This window comes from Manduca sexta, chromosome 18 (assembly GCF_014839805.1).
Source record: "Manduca sexta isolate Smith_Timp_Sample1 chromosome 18, JHU_Msex_v1.0, whole genome shotgun sequence".
Lineage (NCBI taxonomy): Eukaryota > Metazoa > Arthropoda > Insecta > Lepidoptera > Sphingidae > Manduca > Manduca sexta.
The window spans coordinates 10,718,799-10,741,940 of NC_051132.1; the positions used below are offsets into that span (position 1 = coordinate 10,718,799).

General features: G+C 36.3%; 1 protein-coding gene and 1 long non-coding RNA gene across 3 annotated transcripts; one reads left to right on the plus strand and one right to left on the minus strand.

Annotated features, from left to right (window-relative positions):
* Window positions 1–9,686: 9,686 nt before the first annotated feature.
* On the plus strand, window positions 9,687–11,014 carry LOC115439794. The gene is made up of 2 exons (XR_003938294.2): window positions 9,687–9,813; window positions 10,648–11,014. It is a non-coding gene; the product is annotated as an uncharacterized LOC115439794 (long non-coding RNA).
* A 108-nt stretch (window positions 11,015–11,122) lies between these two features.
* Window positions 11,123–22,525, minus strand: LOC115439790 (ITG-like peptide). Of its 2 annotated transcripts, none has more exons than XM_030163782.2 (6): window positions 22,486–22,525; window positions 19,698–19,845; window positions 18,329–18,467; window positions 14,770–14,877; window positions 14,330–14,466; window positions 11,123–12,571 (listed from the first exon to the last, which is right to left on the minus strand). In XM_030163782.2, exons 1-6 carry the CDS (start codon window positions 22,491–22,493, stop codon window positions 12,452–12,454), a joined length of 660 nt encoding a protein of 219 aa, XP_030019642.1. In that variant the 5' UTR covers window positions 22,494–22,525; the 3' UTR covers window positions 11,123–12,451. The 2 variants fall into 2 exon arrangements, with proteins under 2 accessions (XP_030019642.1, XP_030019643.1); XM_030163783.2 differs by having other exon boundaries at window positions 19,698–19,842; window positions 22,486–22,507.
* Between the last annotated feature and the right edge of the window lie 617 nt (window positions 22,526–23,142).

Below are 23,142 nucleotides of genomic sequence, written 5' to 3' on the forward strand. Positions count from 1 at the left end.
TACACAAATATACTTTCTGTTCCTTCAATCTCATAGTCTAGTGAGATGGAAATCCGACAGGCGCAAGATCAACGTTTTTACATGCTCTCCGAGGCCAAGGGGTACCACACCGCCATTATCCAGACACCGAGCTGCAACTGAGTATTAAGATGGAAAAACCCAGTCACAATTATTTTGGCCTGACCCGGGATTCGACCCCAGCACCTCAGCGCAGCAGTCGTACTTGTACCGTGTACAATTACAACTACGCCACCCAGGCAGTCAAAGATAAAAGGTGTGTGTGTGACGTTATATATTTTTTTTATTATCATATTATATTTTAAGCCCATAATTGTAGAAGGTAGGTTATAAAATCTGAATTTGTTACATTTTCTACTATGTACAGAAATGTCGTGATTAGTTCATTATGAAGAAATTTAATATGGGTTTTTGCTCGATATTCTGTAATACAAAATGCATGAATCGAGATTTCTTTGCATATTTCTACTCTAATCTCATTAGCTGTGTGCTCTATGGGATTTCCATTTGGCAATATTTTACAACAACAAAATCTTGAATATAAATATTTTTTATTTAACCTTATTCGTTATAAGAGAAGAAAATCTGAAATATCATCTTTTTATTTTATTGAATATACGGAGATCGTGGGTAAAATTCCATTCTAGATCTTTCAAATTAGACTGTGCGGTGTCATTTATGTAAATAGTATGGTTTTATTAAATTGATTCCTTTCATAGAGCCTACATTATTTTTATGGAAGGTGTTAAGTAACACACACAAGTTCACAGGACGGATGTTTTGAACAACACGTTAGTTTACTGACAGTTTATTATTTTTTAGTTTCACTTATTAATTTTGCATAGTGTGTTTTTCAATTGATAAAAACAAACCAGATATAGCGATATATTCGTTCTCATCATATCATCGGATGGTTATAGCTCGTTCTCTGCCCACGCTTCGATGATGTGCGTGAGATTATGCTTTATTGAATTTACCTAAAACTCTTGGATAACTTAAGAGCGTTTACGTGCCGCGCGTGAAGTCAACTATAGGTAATTCTTCGCAAAATTCACTCACACAGAGCCGTTGCGTAGCTGTGTGCGTAGAGTTAGCGCGTCGGCTATCTTTATAGTCAGACCAACCAATTTTGATCTTTTCGCTTTAATTATCTAATTGGAATGTAACTTATGATTTATGAATTTATGATAAATGAAGAATTCTATTATTAAATATATAAGAATTCATCATGAAATAGTTTATATGTATCATTTTGTAATTATAAAAAAATAAACATTTTTAACAAATTTTAACGGCAATTTTACAAATTGTTTTTCACTTTTTAAATGCAAATGCATTTGCATTTAGAAAGTACCCTTTAGTAAAGTGGAGCTCATCATGAAGCCGAAAGATAGGCACCAGAACTCCGTAATCAGACAATAAATCAGGTAAATTACTGTGCTACGGGGTGTTGGGGTGTAGTGGAATGATAGCGTCTGTTTCTGTGGCCGCTCTTTGAAAAAGAGGCAGAAATAAGTTAAATTCGTTGTCTACCACAGTTCTCGTCAGTGGCTCCAAGTAGCGGTAGGGTGCTTACACTATCTACCGCGGCCACACCCTGGTAAACCACGGCGGCCCGTGGGCTAAACCTGACGAGGGGCTCTTCGTATTTTTGTTTGTACCTGAGTCCTAATGAAACTTTCCAATATCAGACAGTTTCATTTTAAAGAAGGAAAACTAATAAAACCCGGATTGGTGCATCCGTCAAGTGCCTGCAACCAACCTGGCTCCGCACGTATCGATCCGTCGTTCCTACGGATCAAGTCAGCGGAGTCGAGAGGGGTGGCGTAGAATCTGGGCATTTTTGCGTTGCCATAAAGTCTGTCGTCCCAGGCACAGTAGCGTCCGTGGAGAGGTCACTTCACCCACTGCAGCATGCTGGGTGGGAAACAACACGGGGAGTGGCAGTCACCGGTTATAAGTCCGTGCAAATAGACGTCAGCACGGGCGCTAGGGGTCACTCTCGACAGTGGGAGGGTCCATCGTAGGCCCATTGACTAGTTACCGCCCGCTTTAGCTGGGCAGCCCTCAGCCAATAAGGTACTAGTCCGTCTCGGCGCTGTCTTACTCCCTCTGGGTGAAGGGAGTACTGGTGTAACAGCTGGACAGGCGGTGCCGTGAAACGGTTTACCTGCGTCACTAAAAGAAATAAAAATTACGCAAAAGACTTTTTCCATGCGTTTAGCGACTTGGAATGTCCGTACAATGAGGACAGGCTTCCCGGACAACGGTGGAAGCTCTATTTGCGGCGACCATCTTCGCAAGACGGCGGTCATTGACTTCGAATTGCATAAATTGAATATAGCAATAGCTGCTCTTCAGGAATGTAGACTTGCCGACGAGGGCTCCATACGTGAGGAACACTATACTTTCTTTTGGAAGGGTAAAAACGCCTCTGAAACTCGCGAACACGGAGTGGGTTTTGCAATACGCAATGACATTCTAAAATCGACCGAGGGCCCTAGAGGTATCTCAGAACGCATAATATCCTTGCGCATGTCTACTTTCTCGGGTTTTGTGACCATTCTATCAGTATATGCACCCACTTTAACATCTTCTACAGAATCGAAAGATCTTTTCTACGATGATTTAACGTCAACGGTCCGACAGATTCCATCTGGTGATCGTCTTATACTATTAGGGGACTTCAATGCTCGGGTAGGACAGGATAATATATCCTGGCCCGAATGCCTAGGTAACCATGGTATTGGAAAAATAAATGAAAACGGCCAACGTCTTCTAGAGTTCTGTGCTCTAAACCTCTTATGTGTTACTAACACCTACTTTAAAGGCAAAGCATTACATAAAGTCTCATGGAAACATCCAAGGTCGGGCCATTGGCATCAGCTAGATCTTATTCTGACTAAAAGAAACGACTTACGCGACATAGAGCACACACGTTCGTTCCATAGCGCAGATTGTGATACTGATCACTCATTGGTAGTTGCAAAAATGTCTTTTGTACCAAAGAAAATTTATAAATCTCGTACCCCAGCTAGAAAAAGACTAGACTTACCTAAATTAGCCAACAAGGAACTGGTAGCACAATTTAATGAAGTAACAGAACGAATTACAAGATCATGGAACCCTGATACATCAATTTCAGAAGATTGGACTAATATTCAGAACCTTCTTACACTTACTGCCGGGAAGTATTCGGTCACGTACAACGCCACCAAAATGATTGGTTCCAAACTAATATTGAAAAACTTAAGCCTCTAATGGCCTCTAAGAATTCAGCTGCATTGAACTACCGTCTTAACCCTTCAAACTCTTCAAAGAAAAGCTCAGAGCAACGAAAGCTATGCTGCAACGTAATACTCGCTATTGCGCTAATGCTTACTGGATAGAGCTTTGCCAAAGCATCCAGGAATGCGCTTATACTGGCAACATAAGTGGCTTATACTCGCGCATCAAAAGCAGTAGGTCCTATTCCCAAGAAAACAGCACCTCTCAAGGAGATTGACGGTTCTGTCATCACTGACGAAATCGTCAACTCAACCGTTGGGTGGAACATTATACCGAGCTGTATTCTCGACCTGTGGACATTGACGCCTCAGCTGTACAAAACTTCCCAAAGTTACCTATGATGGAAGATCTCGATGCTCTACCCACGGTTACTGAGTTCCACCTTGCCGTTAGTAAGTTAAAATGTGGAAAAAGCCCGGGGAACGATGGAATCCCGACGGAACTGCTAAAGTTGGAATGCGTGATGCCGCTTTGTTACAATCTGTTACTGAAGTGTTGGCGTGAGGGGCAGGTACCTCAGGATATGCGTGATGCAAATATCGTCACTTTGTACAAAGGTAAGGGGGACCGCGGCAACTGTAACTCCTATCGTGGTATATCTTTACTCAGTATCGTAGGCAAGTTGTTTGCTCGTGTCATCCTGGGCAAACTACAAAAACTTGCTGACCGTATTTATCCTGAGGCGCAGTGTGGTTTCCGTGCTCACAGATCTACTACGGACATGATATTTACACTACGCCAGCTCAGGAAAAATGTAGGGAACAAAGAACCCCTTATTTATTGCTTTTGTTGACCTGAATAAAGCATTTGACACTGTGAGCAGAGAAGGGTTATACACAGCGTTAGAGAGGTGGGTTGTCCACCAAAGTTGTTATCGCTGATAAAGTCTTTCCATCAAGACATGAACGGTACAATAGTTTTCAATGGGCAAACATCCACACCATTTTGCATGCGCCGGGGAGTACGACAGGGCTGCGTCTTAGCTCCAACCTTATTTGGGATATTTTTCTCTCTCCTTTTAAGACATGCTTTCGGTGATTTTCACCAAGGCATTCATCTTCACACGAGAGATGATGGTAAGCTATTTAATATTACCTTGCTGAAATCCCGTCGCTATCGTAAAGATCTTTTTGTGGATACACTTTTGTTTGCGGACGATGCTGCCTTTGTCGCCAATACACCACAAGAACTGCAAACTATTGTGTCAAAGTTTGCTGATGCATGTGCTAACTTCTCAATGTCAATCAATGTGAAGAAGACAGTAATTATGATGCAAGGTTGTACTGAAAATCCGGTCATTACACTAGGTGACAACAGTCTGGAAGTAGTTGACTCATTTTGTTATCTAGGCTCGACGATATGCAGCAACCTTTCGCTCGATGCGGAAATCAACAGTCGCATTGGCAAAGCATCAACGATGTTTGGAAAACTCCATGCAAGAGTCTGGAAAAATAAATACCTCACAGTTAGAACCAAGATGGCGGTATACCAGACGTGCATCTTAAGCATTCTTTGTATGGATCTGAATCCTGGACGTCATATAACAAACAAGAGCGAAAATTAAACAACTTTCACATGCGCTGTCTTCGGAGCATCTTGGGTCTCACTTGGAAGATAGAGTCACAAACGAGAGCGTGTTAAGCACCGCACAGCTGCCTAGCATAATAGCGTTACTACGTCAGAGACGTCTGCGTTGGCTAGGGCATGTGCATCGCATGGCCCCAATCGTTTGCCCAGGCAGATACTTTTAGCCGAAGTAGCACATGCTAAGCGCCCGGTAGGTCGCCCAATACTTAGGTTTAAAGATAGTGTGAAGCGGGACATGGTATCTTTTAACATGGATCCAACCAAGTGGGAGGAAGAGGCGGTGGACCGGGTCAGATGGCGTAAATCCGTAGCTGACGGTGTTTCCGCTCACGATGAGGCCTGGTTTAAGCAGCTAGCCCACAAGCGCGAAATTCGGCGCAACTACGCCGTTTTACCCCCATCATACACAAATACAGAAATCCGCTGTCAAAACTGTGGTCGTATCTTTCGGGCTAGAATCGGTCTGATAAGTCACGAGCGTAGGTGTATAACGTACCTCGCATCTTCTACGAGCGCTACTTAATCATCTCACGTAGATGTTAATTGAACAGTACCTAATGGATAATATAATAGGCGAGCAGTACTCCGGGCACATGGACCTGTCCACTGCGGTAGCGGACGCGCTCGATCCGCAAAACTACGTCATCGAGATTGATGATAATTCTGATGACAACAAACTGTTGCCGCGATTTGATATGAACAATTTTCCACTAGAATCATTGTATCTGATGCATAATGATTTTCACTTCCTTGATAATGATTTAACTGGTAACAACATTCCGAACAAAACTGTTAACGAGATGAATAGACTGGTCCCTGAACTGCCTGATAGTCAAAAAGAGAGCATAGAGGTACCCGGGGATGTTGCCAGCGGAGAGTTTCCGACTTTCATCCAGGGCAAGAAAGATTCCATGATGAACACCCCGGTGCGGCAGACGACAAATAAAATAAACGTCAAAAACATAGAATTAATGAAAAACTAGATATATTCAAATGTATATATTTGTAAAGACTGTTCTTATATCATTAAATGTTAATTTATTACAATATTTGTTTATTCTAAAGACCTTGACAAGGCTATATAAGCCCATACAGTTGTAATCTATAATGTCAGAAATCACAAATATAATCCTAATATTTAGAGATACCTTAAAACACCTTTGAGGTATTTGCATCGAGTGACCTCTACAAGTTCTGATTTCATTTATTAAATTCGCTGGATACATGGGTAAGCTTTACCCAAATCTAAAAATTGAAATTGTTCAAGACCGAAAGATCTTTACCTATTCAAATATGTTTCATTACCCCATTTCGTAAACACTCCCTCACATAAACCGCTATAAAATCCCGACTTTGTCTAACTTCTTGCCATTTGTAAAGCTTCCAATTGTCGACTTCCTCAAAAGGACGTGGTTCTGTATGTACTCCTTTGCCTTCCCCGGGACCTATAATGATTAACACATTCCCAGAAAACTTATTCAGATAATTCTCGAATGCTGCTCTTGCATTGAAGTAGCAAAACATTAAAGCAGTATGAGGTTTACTGAGTAGAGTGATGATCTCCTTGTCTATCTCCATAGGAGTGAAAAGGAGAGGTATAAAGGTGGGCGGGGCGTATTTACAGTGCCACCAAGCACCATCTACTTCCACTCCTGATACAGGAATACCTGAAACACAAAATGTATATAATTGTCGTGTTGGACTTCCTTACATGCAAGACATGGAAAATATTCGAAAGCCCTGTAGTGAAAAATTTGTTTTTACGATGAAAATAACATTTACCGCGCCGGCTTCACTATCTGTCCCACGATAAAAAGAACGTTGAAGAAAGAAACAACTGTTGCTGTTTGGAACAATATCAATTTTTGGACAATCTCCTCTTGCATATATATATATATATATATATATATATATATATACTGTGCTACGATGTTTATAATGGACCACATAATTACTCCATAGATCTGCAGTTTTTAATATTTAGCGTATTGAAAGTTTAAATTAAGTCATTAGAAATTACATATTGGAATTTATATTTTGAGTCAGAAGGTGTATGTAATGGGATGTCATTTTTAGGTGTATAACTAAAAGTGAGAAATAAAAGACTTCTTTTCGGAAGTTGGTTATATTTTTGGATAGTTTTTTTAATAGGTATTGCTATATATCATATCAGAAACGATCACGATGGAGGAAAATGGCGTCAGATTTCTGTAACCACCCTCCCCTACCGACTACTGTAGTCGCCCACCTACTAACCACAGAGCGCGCTGGTGCTACCGTGGCCCGCACGATTCTAATAGTTGGCCGCCAATACAGCGGGTACCGCATACAACCGCGCACCCCGCGGGCGTAAAACGAGTTTTGAAATGTGCGTTTAGTCCATTGAAATGTTACAATTTAAGGACCGCATATTGCATTTCTTGGAGGACACAATTTTATTTTTGGGCCATGTGTGGGGGGTCAATAGAAGCTTAACCTCAAGTTTGTGGGGTCGCCACCCTTGTCCTCCGGCCGCCATCTTGGAAAAGGGGTGAAAACACTTTCTTCGCGATATCTCGGAAACTATACGTCTTAAAAAATTTTTTTAAGCCTTTCTTAATTTGTAGCAAATTGTTTTGCCTGCAAATATGTTGTCTTTCTCCTTTAGCCCCCAAGGGTAACTCATACCTTTTCTACCTGCATAACATTCGATAAGTTAAATTTGGTAAGTTCTATGGCAAAGAAAAGAGTTAGGAATAAATAAGTAAAGTTGTACGAATTTAACAAAAAAATTGTAATAATATATTTACAATGAAAAAAATCAAAAATAAGTTAAACATTTTGTTTCGACCGGATTCTCATGAGCATTGACGAACCCGGTAAACTTTGGAGCGCTGTAACAGCGTTGTAAATGAATGAAATAAAAAAAAAATATAGGGAACAATTTTCCTCAAAAGATCATTTACAAGTTAGTTTGAGGTAATTTTTTTGTAAAATGTAAAAAAAAAGTTATAGAGCAAAAAAGAAAACATTTTCTCACATTTTTTCACATTTTTGCTTATAACTTCTTTAATTTTTAATTTAGGGCAAAAAGTTATATAATCATATTTGTAGGCAAAACAATTTGCTACAAATTACGACTTTACAAAATTTATGTAAGACGCATAGTTTCTGAGATATCGCGAAAAAAGTGTTTTCACCCCTTTTTCCATGATGGCGGAAACCTCACAAACTTGAGATTAAGCTTCTATTGACCCCCGACACATGTTCTAAAAATAAAATTGGGTCCTCTAAAAATACAAAGCTCATGTAACATTTCAGTGGGCTAATTGTTTTTAGCTTAAGGTTCAATTTTTTTCCTTCGAGTAACTATGCTCAAGTGTTTAATGAGTAAAAAAGCAACAACCATACTACAGACGCATGTTATAACATTAGTACATCAATCTTTTAGCTTTTGCTTTAGCCGAAGTTTCAGCGTTGTTACGTTTCCTTTTCTTGCCTAGAAATAGCTTTACTTCCCATTGTGTCTGAAACATAATAATATAATAATAATTTATAGTAACTACTAAAATTATTGTCATTATTGTCAATCATTAAAGAAAAAAATATTTTACTTACTAAAGTACTAAGATGTGGCAATCACTGTATACACGTGACTATTTTTTCTACGCACAGCAAAGTCCAACTGGAGTCTCGCCGGAGCGACGAGCGATACGTCCTCTCTCTAGAAAGCCTCAAGGCGGACTAATTTGAAACGATTTGCGCGTTGCGTTTTATAGTGGTATTTAAAATATTTATAGAAAAATAACAGAACTAATTTTGTAGAATTTTTAAATTGTATGTTTTAAGGAGATGTTCTTCTATTATAGTAATCCAATATTATATTCAATTAAGTAAGATATAGTGATAAAAAAATCATTTAAATGACCAACATTTTTGAAATTTTCGAATTCTTTGAATTTTTATTTCTCATGAATTAAACATAAAAAGATATTTTTCTCTACTAACTTTTTTCTTCAGGATCTTTTTAGTTAGATAAAAATAACATATTGTTATGTTCCTTAGTGGTTTAAGATATTTTGAGCTTCGAAATAGACGTTCGAAGCGCAAATTTGAAAACCTCTGTTCAGTAATCATTAAACAATTTACAAATACTCAATAAATCTAAAATTTTCTCTACTAACTTTTTAGACAACAAAATTTTCTATAATAATTACTAATTCATATGTTTTTAAAATAATGTTTTGATGGATATTATCTCCTTCGAAAGTGCTGTTTTTGAGACATACGGCGCGCGGATGCGTAAACGCTCTTAAGTAAGGTGTGGAACGTCGTTAAATACTCAACATTAAACTATAATATAATGCTCTTGCGGTTCATTCTCATTTCTCGTGGGTTTTTCTAACGTAATCTTGATTCCCTTAAATTTTGTGTCATGCAAGCAGCCTCCTATAAAAATGAAGGCTAACCCTATTGGAAATGGGTTTGAGAAGTGTCTTAGGCCGATGCCACATTGGAGGTGAAATAAAGACAGACAGGACAATATATAAATATTTTATGCCGGTTTATTCCCTTACGTCTTAGATGTGTACTATAATATACACACTATAATAGGTATTGTTATATTTATAATGAACTCAGGTCATCAATTTTCATTTACTTGTTAATAAGTCGGACATACAATCAACAACGTAGTGGTGTTATGCGTTTGAAATACGAGGATTTATTGAAATGCCAATCTTATACCTTGGTGATAAGAAGTATGTAGTTTTGTCCACATTACTTTGTATTTGTACCATTTTCTGTATAAAATGATGTGAACTGATTTATTTTACCTGTGTATCAGTGTGTTGGGAGGAACTCTTTTTATAATTTTTAAAAAAAATGTTATCGTTCAGTAAATTTATTCTTGTTTGCGTTGCAATTTTGGTTTTGGCTCAGGTAAGTTTTCATATACGTATTTATTATATCTTACCTTGATCCCATTCCATTATGGGGTTGGCGCAATACAGATTTTAACGTGAATTACACAAGGAGTTTTGGTTTTGTTTTCATGACTGCATGCGTTGTGTTCTGGAAAACCGTGTTGCAAAATCCCACCGTTTTCAATACGCCTTAATTTCATAAAATCTTGACAGTTTTATAAGCGGCAGGCGACAGTTATGCTAATTTGTATAAGAAGAGTAATCATCTCTCGTCATTCGACATTAGACCACACTCACCGTCAGGTTCAGTAGGGTCAATTTTACGTGATCGTATAAAAGATATGTGAGGCTGTGGTACTATTTAGGTTGCGGCTTAGGTTTTAATATATTACTTTTGAAAATATAAAGTCTGTGAAATATTTTCAAGTATACATACATACACTTGTGCCTTTATTGGCGAAGTAATGATCAGAAAAGCAACTATACATGCTTTTCGATATATCTCTCACTCTTTACGTGGTCCTATGTAATTTTTTATTGATATTGAAAAAATAAGAATTTAAATTCGGGCGTCCCTCTTTGTTTATATTTTGAGATTATTTAAAATGTCTCATGAAAAGGATATACATTATATAATCATGTGATATGTGTAATTAAATTTGTGCCAAAAATGTAACATAGAACCTTGTAATAGTGAGCCTGATTGTGTATTCCGTCCCATGATGTGATGGGGGCGAGCCTATTGCCATTCAGGCTGTTACTGTTAAAATTCAATATCGTCATTACCCGAGAAATATTTTTATATAACCTAACATAACATATTTTTATATAAACAATTTGAATATTTCAGGATGTGACCAGTCACTGGCCAGGTGGTTGGGGCGGTCCTGTGGTGGTAGGAGGGGGGTTCGGTTTCGCCAGGTTCGGCTATCGTCCCCCACCACCCATTTTCTACCCACCACCACCGCCACCAATTTTCTACCCGCCGCCGCCTCCCTTCTTCTACCATCCGCCGCCGCCGTTCTTCGGGTGATTTGATCACGCTATGGATTTTTGAACAACGTATTAGCTGTATATAAATAGGTATATAAGTTTGTTATAAAGTATATCTTGTTACCTGAGTGTATTTTATTTCTGTTACCTGCATACTTAGTCCAATATTCGTGAATTTTCTGGAAAGACTTATTAATTGTATGCAATTATTATATTTGAGTACCAAAAACATGTGTACGATTTAAAATATAACGTATGTCTCTGCATCGTGTTGTGTATATTTATTTTTCATTTATAATTCACGTGTTCCAACACATTTGAGTAAAACAACATTGCAGACATAATTCATATATTTATAACACATAATAATATTTAATACACAAATGACATCTCCCATACAACAGTAATTTATACTAACAACATACAGTGAAAATCTAGGAAAGCTGAACTCCCCATTAGGCCATACTGTAATAAAAAAAACTCCGACAAAAATTCAGATATTTCATATCTTCAACGGCATAGATTATTTGGCAGAAAAATATTTTTTTTTACTATTTTTAAAAATTTTCATCTATTATATTATAATCTCAGAAAATAGGTACACAACATCACAGTCCTTAGGCTAGATTTAAATTACAGGATTAAAAATTGATATGTCCAGATACAGCTAGTGTTAAAAAATTCATGATATGTATGACTAGGCACCTAGCGTACATTAAAAAAAAAACAAGCAGAGAAGATCGGCAAAGGTATTATACACTTACAACTAACTTACATTTAGACATGATATGTATTATATTTAACATCAATTTACTATAAATGCCTCAGCCAGTTGGATATGTATAGTTGAAGACTTATTTACTTACATCTACATTAAATTTTTAATTTTTAAAACACAGATAACTATACGACGCCCGAACCGCCTAATGTTTATAAGTATTCATAATATTTTTAAACTTTAACACTAGACTACACATTTACGAAATTAAATGCTAAAAAAATGATATGTCCTCATTTGATCTAATTTTTTTATTCATTTTTCGTTTAAGCTTCAATTCGAAAAAAATATAGCTAATCGTTAACCATTTTCTGAGCCAAGTCCATATTTTTTTAATTTTGGAATGACGAACAACATAAAATTAAATAAAATACAGCCGTACTTGGCTGTTATTTAAGATGCAGCCGTCGCTGTCTGACATTGTGACTGGCCGTCATCCTCCCTAATCTAAAATTAACCTGACCCCTTTTGTTGTAAATAGAAAATTATTGACCGTAATTCCAAAACTAAAGAATTTTCTAAGAAACGTCGGAGTTCCTTATTCATTCTTTATTAATCCATTCACTAATAAAAAACTTTCGATTTTAATTACAGATTTACATGTTCTTATGAATCTGTCAAAGTAACCATTTGTTATACTGGTTTTATTAGTAAAAAGATTATTAACCGAAAAATGCGCATCGCGAAAAATGAATAGTCATATTCTTTAACAGATAATATAATTTTAAAATAAATAATATTAAATATCGATCATATTTCAAAATTAGAATATATACAAAATAATTACAATTTAATGATAATTTCCACAAATTATAACATTAATCGAAGAAAAAATATAGTCATACTGTTCATTTTCCGCAATGCAGTACCGTTTTTGATGGGTTTAGTGTAATCTGTAGACTCCGATGCGTTTTTCTCCCGCGGTATGCTGTACGAACTCGCGGATTTGGTCGGTCGCGACGGGGCCGATGCATACCAGCGGCTCTTTGAAATAACCGCAGCTCTGCAAACACACTTGATTATGTAGAGGGAGGTTGCTAAAAGCGAATATCATCATTTCAGCCGGGAATCGTCCACTGCTGGACATAGGCCTCTCCCACTGAGCGCCATAGGGACCGGGTCTGGGCCGCTAAAGCGAATATAATTTGATATATTTTTTTTATTCAATTCACCCTTTTTACCAATATCTATACTCCCAAATACGGAAACTTCTTTTCCATTCCTTAAACGTCGTTAACTTACTCTAAATTCTTAGTTAATGTTTGTAAGCGGCGACAATCATTTATTATCAAATGATCTCTCTTTCTTTCCTTCTATTAAAAAATGTCTCGAGTTGACGAATATTTTGATGTATGTGTGGGTCATTTAGCGAATATTATAAGGATTCGATTTTCTTTACACTGGTACAGATCTAAATCATGAATTATTATAATCGATTCGCCAAAATCTGAAGTTTTAATTTTAACTTCAAGTGGGACGTCATTAGGGATTTACAACTTACTTTATTTTTTGTATAATCGTAAATATACTTGAGTATAAAGTTACAAGTACCTCATTATTTTTTCATGGAAATGGTCTCGTCTGCTTGTATAGAAGTTTTGAGATTTTTTAGAAGTTTTGGGTAAAATATACTTTAATGACTATTGAGAAATAGAATTATATAAAATATACGGAATAAAATATCGCAATTGTGTACACTAAATATACTGACAAAGGATATATATATATATCAATATTAATAGGAATCTAAAATCAGGTTACTAAAGCAACACGACATACGTTGCATTTACAAGTTTCATAACAATTTCTGTTTTGGGACCACTGCAACTGATACAATAATACTACCTAAGATACAGCGTAATAATAATTGTTCTTAATTATCATGTATTATCCTATTTTTTTTTACTGCTGGAATAAAGCCACCTGCTGCTGGTAAGCTTTCCTTTAGTCCATTACGTTGGCCTAATTAACCTCTGGTTGGAAAACATGACAAATATAGAGTGCGTAATATAGCCTCTTTTATAGGTAGATTTCCTGTTGGTAGGTCCCTCATATGTGAAAGTCCACCTGGGTAATTACCACCGCAAATCCGACGAACGGCAAGCTCGTCTCGTCATTCAAAGCAATAAAAAATATGTATAGATAAAAAAGATACGCTTATATTCTCGAAATACTCTTACATAAACAGTAAAAGAAAGGAATGTTTAATTTAAAGAACCAATATCCTTCAGGCTCTATTTTGTAATGAAAGGGTTTTTTTCGTTCCTTTTATTAAATTTTCTTTTTAGCTCAAAGATCATTTGAATTGAAGTTTTTTTCTGCAGAATGTTAATTAAAGATTTCAGTAGCATTTGAATAATGGTTTGGTAGAGGTCTTTTAATTAACTAGGTTACTCGTAGTTTAAAAAGTAATTTCAAAAAGAATCTTAGGAATGGTTATTTATTTAGACGGTATACGTATATTTCAGGAACATCTATTAGCAATTTATCATTTATAGGTATGTTCGTCTATAAATTTGTGAAGAAACCTATGTAAGTTTATTCAAGATCTAGTACAAAATAAACTCTTCATCAATGATCTTTATTCACCGCATTGGTCTCCTCTCACACCTATCTAACTTTAGCTAAATTGTAGTACACATTATAAAGTCTTATCCATTATAATCATTCACCGCATTGCTCAGCAATCAACTTGAGAAAAATCTACATAATAACCACCTTGTCCCCTGCTTATTCCTAAAATCTGCAAGACCCGACTCACCTTCCTAGGTTTCTGGCGATGCCTGCGCTGCATGATGCAGCAGAGTCCACGGGTGATGTCGCACTCGCTGGACGTGGAGCAATCTTCGTTGTATTGCTTACGACCGGCAGTTGGTGGGCGGCAGACGTGCATTTCACCTAGGAAGAAGTAAATAATGCAGAGGAAAAAGGTTATTTTGATTCATACCTGCGACTAGTAGTTGCCTAGTGGTCAAAATTCAACTATAATTGATATTTTTTAAAGTTCATTTTATGTTACGAGTGATAGTTGTCAAATGATAATAGTATATGAATAATCAAATTAAGTCATAACAAATTTGCAAAACTAAGCTTAACGACGCCTTAGCATGGTAAAAATCGTAAAGAACTTTAATGTACATAACATTATTTAATATTATACAATTATAATTGCCTTTTGTGAAAATATATATTTCAACATACCAGGCACAACTTCTTCACAGACCAGTCCAGCGTCGCATTGATTCTCTCTATTGCAGATCTCACCTAGTTTTCTTCCAACGAATGCCGGGAGACAACGCCCTCCATCCTCTAGTAATTACAAATCATTATAAGAATGGAAATATTAACTAATGCACATATTATTTTTTAAACGGCTGTTAGTACAAATGGCGTCGACAATACGAATCGAGATATGAATCAATTAAATTATCTTTGGTTGTCAATTAACGATTTGAGATCTGGAAAAAGAGATCTCTCGGGCTCCATTCAGTTTATAAATTGCATCACATGGAAATTATATTTTGATTATATTATAAAGAAACTATTTAATATATACATAAATATTTGAGAATTTACGTGCTTATTGTTATTGACATTTTTGATGACATGAGACAGTGAAAATATTGCTAAATTCTGGTTATTAGGCGCAATAGGGGACCGGAATCATTTTTGTTTTTTATTATTATCAAATATTTACTTTATATAAATTATAACACAGATAATTATTTAAATACGGTAAAAAATCAATAACTTTCAATTTCGGTAGAAGGGGTAAGTAACAAGAAACAGAAAAGAGGCGCAATACCCACGTGTGACGTCATCGGGCATTACGACGCGTGCGAAAGAAAGAGATGAAGCGATATTCCCACTTCGCGCGCACTTCGGCACATAGTAATATTTGAAATATGAATTACTGGCTCATTTTTTAACCAATTTTAATACAGCTTTCGCAGGAGAGTTTCTTTTTGTATTATTAACCATTACATATAGAATAATGAACAAAATCAAACACAGGACGGTCCCCTATTGTTAACGGATCTGCTTTACCGTCCCTTTACATCCCCTTCAAAAGAAAATATGTATGAAGAAAAATGTATGTTAAACTTTATTAAATTCATTCCCTGAAGTGCCAACCTTTGGAAACAGTTTTCCCTTTCATTTAACTTTCCACGCAATTTCATTTGCTCCATATCCGGCCGCCTACGGGTTTCCGTTTACTTAATTTATGTTGGGAAATTTTCATGTTAAGAATAGTTGAGTAGGGCAAAGTTCGCACTTGGGCAAAGTGAATTAACAGATGGGCACAATGAGTTAATTATTCAGGTTAAATACGTGGGAAGCCGCCATACATTACAATCTTGTTGGTTTAGAGAATAATTACAGTGAGGTTCTGGTTTGGATTTGCATGTCGGACAGTTCTTGGTGTTTATTTTGACCAGCTTCTATACCACATCAGACCAAAAACGGACTTGCTGATATTGCTTATATCCTCTTTTACCATCCTGAGAACCTTCCTTCATTTTTGTATTTCCCCCTCAAGAGCAGTCGCAGTTGTAATGGTCGTTAGTCACGCTAATTGCTATCTCTCGGTGATAAAAGTAGCGGTTGAAAAAACTCGCATAGGAGACCTACCAGTGATGTTTTTTTTTTTGTTATTACTTTGAATGTCGAGATGAACTTGGCGTTCGCCTGATGGTAAGCGATACACGCCCATAAACAGTAAAAACACCAACACCTTGAATTACAAAGTACTGTTTGGTATTCCACTGCGCTTGCCATCCTGAGCCATGAGATGTTAAGACCTATCTTTCAAACCGGAACACAAGTGACCACTGTTGCTTGGCGGCAGAATTAGACATCTGGTATGAGAGACTTACCACCAGTAGATGTAATATTTTATGCATATTTGCGGCAACAATGTATAAAATATGAGCAAGCTTTATTATTCATAATACCCTAGCACGGATTATGGCGTTCATAAATTCTAATTGGCTCGAATGAACAATGAGGCATACGAAAATGTATGATATACATAAATTATGTTATGCGCAAACATTTGTCCAAAGTTGGCTTTTGGGTCACGTTTGCTAAGATTACATTGGGTACATGAAGCCCGTTATTCTAAGAACTTAATAGGGGTTTGTAGCTGGAACAATAAATAATTAACTAGGGATGATTTAGCCTTTGGCTGAAGTATGAAAGCCTGTTGAATAAGTTGATACAAGACCACAAAGCTAAAGGAAATTATATAAAATTTTTAAGTGATGTTTGAAGCAAAGTTGCTTTTGAAATATTAGTCGTCTATTTCTTCCAAAAACTTTAGTCATACGTCAGATATTTATGGTGTAAATATTTGAGATACCGTAATAAGGACGGTAGATAGGTTACCACTTAACTATTCGTTGTTGCATCTAAGCCGGTTAGTAAAACCATTAAAATACTTTTTTTTATGAGGGCAAAGTTCAAATAGCTTGGCTAACGAGAAACATTTAGTCCTTCAACATAAGAATTATGTCGACTTATCTTACTGGATGCAATGCCTGACTCCGAAACAGAATATATTATGCGACATCTAGAACGAGTCACTATGTATCCATTTAAATTAAATGTCTATAGGTATTTAATATCCCTACCTTGAGACAAATATGAAATTTATCAATGATTAACTAAGAACAATAATTGCATTACATAATAATGTAAACTCTGGTGGTGACACCCAAATAAATAGAATTCTTTACTGTCCTACTAAAATAAAACATTAAAATTGTTAGCTCAGTTTAGATTTTGTGGATATCGGATAGAGAGAATTGTATTTTTATTGTTATTTCGCGTTCCCGCACCACACCTATTTTTTCACTAGTCACGCTCAAATTATATTTTTATAACTTTACTAACATCTTTCTAAAAAAAATACGAATCTAAATAAAGTTGGCGCGTAAGCAATAATCCAATAAAACTTAGGAACTGAGATTAGATTACGGCGTGACACGTGAGCAATAATTCAAGTTATTTTAGGCCTTGAAGTAAAATAGTATTACCGCAGTTTGCCGCACTACGTAGAAGCGATTCAGGATCCAAGTAATTCGCGTACTAGCCGACAACCGCGGGTTTGTGTTGTACGTAATGAGAGTACAAAAAAAAGTATTATGAACCTTATAAACACACGTTCTGATGACGTTGCAATGGACATTGCTTAACATTGAATTTCTTAACATTTTCGCTTATAACTTTTTTATTTATAGTTCTACGACGAAAAGTTACTGGACCAAAGTTGTAGACAATTTAATTTGCAACAAAAAATGTTTATAATTTTTTTGTCAGATAAATAGTTTAAGAGATACATCGTAAAAACCATTTCAACCCCTATTTTCAAGATGGCGGCCGTGGGACAAGGGTGGCGACCCCACAAACTTGGTTTTAGCTTTACACTGACCCCCCTACACTCCAAAAAAATAAAATTGCGTCCTCTAAAAAACGCAAGGTAATGCCTAAAAAATGTAACATTTCAATAAACTATAAAACTTATTTGTTTAGATAGTTGAATGGTAGAACATGTCCCTTGCTTTTGCGTTCAAGTTTGAAAGATTGCAAAAAATCATCTGGTAGTGATAGCGCAAATTGAAGTAGGAGGGTAAAGACTAGAATATATTTTTAAGTACCAAATTATTCCAGAATTTTTAGCCAATGAAACTTACTCAGATAATACGTGTGTTTAAACTGCACAATTTTTTTCGATCCTGTAAGGTTTTGCTAAAATTACCTGTATCTAGGCAGAGTAGACCTCGGCAGCAGTCCCCGTTGGTGGTGCAAGGAGAGCTGTAGCAGTGAGCGGGCTCGTCGATGACGTCATCAATACGGTTCCCTTCTAGGGCTTCTGCATACACCTCCTCGGGTTCCACCTTTACCAAGAGGTTTCATTGTACATTTTTTAAAATAATTCACTTTCTCCCTCCCCTTTAGAAAACAAACATCAAATTCAACAATTACTTTGAGTTGAAGTTGTTGATGTATTTTTGAGATACATAAGTTATCTTTTGATAATTGATAAATAAGTAACCTAATATTCTCGTCTAGTACATAAAAGTAGCTGAATGCATTTTCATGAGTTTCAATCGTATGCTAATTAAATTCCATGAAATATACAGCCCATAAAAACAAAAGAGGGAATAAATAGTCCAAATACGACCTGAACCAAAATAGTTTCTCGGTGACCTGAAAACCTTACTAAAATAGCTATTGGCAGCAAATGGCAAACCCTTCCAGCTCACCAGGCAATGTCCACTGACATTAGATGCCACGCGGTAAGCCGGTCACCGGGTAAAATTAGATTTTGAACGCTCCATTACTTCGATGCTATTAGGTCAAAGGTTACATGTTTATAGGCTCGATTTTCGTATTTTAACCGACGTAAAAAAGGAGCAGTTTTTATTTCATAGCATATGTACTTTTTCTGAGTAGAGTGTTGTTTGGAGACACTGTTTTTTGGCGATCTGTTAACCAAAATGAAATTGAGCATCTAGTAGGTCCTCATTATATCATGAAGTTTTATGAAATCTTTAACCTGTATTATTTTGTATAAGAATAAATGGCGATAATAATAATAATATACGATATAATATGTTAAAGTTCTCTGAAGTTAATTACTTAAAACTATCAATATATCGAATTTTACTAAGTCTTATCAGATTCCTAATGTAATAGCGAATTTCTTCAGTTACCAATCAGCTCATCAAACAGCAGTTTTTTTTATAATGCAGTATCTACTACGTTGTAAAGGAAGGCTACTGTTTGACTATTTGTTACAATTATCTTTAAGTAGATTTAATTGACAGTAGGTAGTCAGCACTGCAGTAAAACATGTACAATATCATAGGAGTCATAGATGGGTGATAACCACTGAAGTAAAATCGTGTGTTGAAATTCCCAAGGTTTACTTTACAATGTATTGGACCTAAAGATGAATTATAGTAGAATCCCGGGATAGGCAGCAGCGTGGGTGATTCCACGCCTTCCATATCTTCAGGCGGCCCAATAGGTAAAGCCGCCAAACCCAACATAACCGCCCGATTGCCCCTTTAAGCTGGTAGTTGTAAAGAAAAAAAAGGATAATTATAGAAGAAAGTCTTTACCTGTCCATAAGGATAATGGCGGTATGGAGTACGGCCGTACCCCAGGTTGGCCAGCATGTCCGAGCTGAAGCGGTTGAAGATACCGCCCCAGGCGTGGGCGCCGGCGAGGCAGCTCAGGACGAGGATCGCGCTTACGGCCATGGTGCTGCTAAAAGTAATGTATATATAGTTCTGATGTTTATCGCCGAAGGGGTGGACAGAGGTGCAATTAAGGGACTTTTTAGCATCAGTATGCCGTCCTATGTGATGAGGAAGAGATTGCCATACCGGGCACAATTATTAGACATACTAGATTTTTCTGACCAGGAGAGCGAACCAGAAACCTGTCCCGATAACACATTTTATTCAATAATAGACCAAAGAGGCATAGTATTAGAGATTGAAAAAATGACTGCCATAGTAGCGTGAGTCGTTGTATTCCGGTACGACTCATTTGATGTCTTAGGTTTGATCTCCGGGCGGGTAAAGTGATACTCGGTTTTTCTACCCATCACGGAGTCTGAAGTGTGCCTGATATGGCGATACGCCCGACCCCTTTGACATCACGGGACAAAATACATTATGAAAATTGGCCGCATTAGTTGTGTCTCTGTTTATCCCTTCGTGAATAAAAGGTGGGTACGTAAGTAATCTTTATTTAACTCCATTTCATTTCTATCTCAAAATGGCCTTTTATAAAATAGCATATTTTGCTCTTAATTCAAAAAAGGGGAACATGTAAAAAGATTTTAATTCTTTCAAATAAGTTTTGTCAGTAATTAACAAGTCGGTTTTCCGAGGTAGTTCGGTTTTTCGCAATTCATAATTAAATTACAGTGAGCAACAGGTGCGGCGAATGAATTAGTTAAGTGGTTCAATTCTAACATTTTGCAGGCAAGACGCCGCGCCAGTGGGAAAACATTCTTAACACGTAAATTATTAGGTTTGTATTTAATCGGGGATTATTATTTTGCGCTTTGATGCGAAAAAGTGTTTATTATATTTTTATTATAATTAATTTGAGTCCGTATGAATTTAATTTCGTAATGGAAATAAGAAGACGCAATATATAATACGAGCGGCGATAGCCTAGTTGGTTGTGGAACGGTCTGCCGAGACGAATGTCCGCAGGTTCAAATCCCAAGGGCACCACACACCTCTGATTTTTCTAAAAAATTATGTGTGTATTCTTTGTGAATTATCGCTTGCTTTAACGGTGAAGGAAAACATCGTGAGGAAACCTGCATACCTGAGAAATTCTCTATAGGAATTTTCGAAGGCGTGTGAAGTCTACCAATCCGCACTGGGCCAGCGTGGTGGACTAAGGCCTAATCCCTCTCGGAAATAGAGAAGGCCCGTGCCCAACAGTCGGACAGCATATAATACAGGGCTGATATTATTATTTATTATTAATATATAATACAATTGAAATAGAATTGTAAAACCAAATAGCTATTAAAAGTTTTAATTAACATGTGTTTGCTCGCAAGTTTACAAAGTGGATTGTAATATACATAAGTAAGTAGTTAAGTAAAGTTAAACAAAAAGAACATTGAACGATAGAAGAAGAAAATTGGGATGTGGGGTGGAGTTTGCGGTTTTCGTGACGTCTCTGAATTGCGGGTAGGAACATAATTGTATAAAAGTTACAAATTAGTTAAATGTATTTGCTAACATAGTTACTGTTACCGACAGACGATAAACTTTTGATGTGTTTTATACGATTTCAGGTCACGCAATATTTTAATTTAATTTTATATAATATGAAGTAATTAATTAACATAATTGTGTTCTATAAATTAAATTTCAATTTGTTGTGTATGATTATGAAAAGTAATCAATAGAGAGGGTTTGAAGAATCCCTCATAGTTTAACATTTTTTTTTCAGTTGGTCATCTACTTAAGATTTGTATCTCTGTGTAATTAGTGATACGTGGTGCGCAACATGTTAGACAACATACCGCGCGACTTGTTGATTATATTTGTATCTTATGTATAGCGCAAAGTGTTTGAAGACAAAGTGTTTGAAGCTGGTTGTATATTTTAACTATTGTGTGTGTAAATTTAAAATATTTTTGTGTGTGCGCTAGGGTGCCTCTTACGTAAAGATAAGATGTGTGCATTAATAGATACTATTGTTTTTTTTAGCATTACATAATCGAAGAAAAGTTTGAATATTTTTAGTACCTTGTTTCTTACTTAAAACATTAAACAGTCATAATGTTGTGATTAATTTAGATTTAGATACGGAATTAGCGTTTTGGGCCAATTAGGAATTTTACTAAATATAAAAAAAAAAAACAGTCATTACAAAGGATATTATATTCTTTTAAACGATATGCAAACTTATTTAATTTACTGAACGCCATGACCTAACTTTTCCCAATGGGAATTTTACATTAGCTACGTAAATAATCGTTAGGTATCTGATTATAGAACTCCGTAATCCCAAAAAAATTATCAAAATGAAATTTTAATTTAATGTTCATTTGATTAAAATTTAAACTTTATACAACCTAATTTTGTCCAACATTGATTCGGGAACCAAAAAGTTCTCATATAGAAATAAGCAAGAACATATTAAACAGGCATCTAATTTATACTGGTCGAAAATTTTGAATTTAGAATGACACCAAAATCTGTGAATAAAAAAACTACAGAACTGGCCAGAAAAAAACATATAATTTGCTTCAAAAAATAAACTAAAGGCTAATTAACTAACTAAAGAAGGCAAGGTTCTAGCTTCTAAAAGAGCTAAACAATAAAAAGTAGTACTTTAAGATACAAGGGCTAAGATAGAGGGACTTACCGGGACATGTTTCTGGCTCGGCGTCCGCTGTCTGACTGGCGATCTATACGCCGTGCCTCAGTGCGCATGGATAAGGGAGGATAGAGGTCACTTCACATGGGTAGTTGGGGAGTAGACGGGTTTTATCGGCAGTTTTTTCTAAGTAGGTTTTTAAGTGTCCGTTCTTTTTCATAAAATTATTTTTATTGCTAACCTCGAGAAGGTTGTATTCTAGGATCATGAATTATAACCGGAGTAATTATTAGGGCATTCTCGTGATTGCTGTGTAATACCATGTTTTGTAACATATGGTACAGCGCTAGGCCCCAGCAACCGACGCGTCTCTTAATAGAGTTGCAAATAGCACAAAATTTTTTTGGACACAAACTTTATATATTTTATTGTAAAAAATAGTAAGGAGGTGAGCTGTCCTTTACCAAAATTTTCTATGCCAAATCCTTCCTTCGTTTATAATTTACTGCAAAAATATATTTATCAGTTGCATTTGTCGACTATTTAGGAATAAACAAAATAATACTCACCGTAGACCTTTTCGAATTAAAATAACTAATCCATCATATAAACGTTATACCTAGATGTTCTTAATTTAAAAAACGTCCCCTTCTCAGACTTCAATGTGTACACGCCCATAGATTCGTGGAGAGGGTCGCGCGTCAC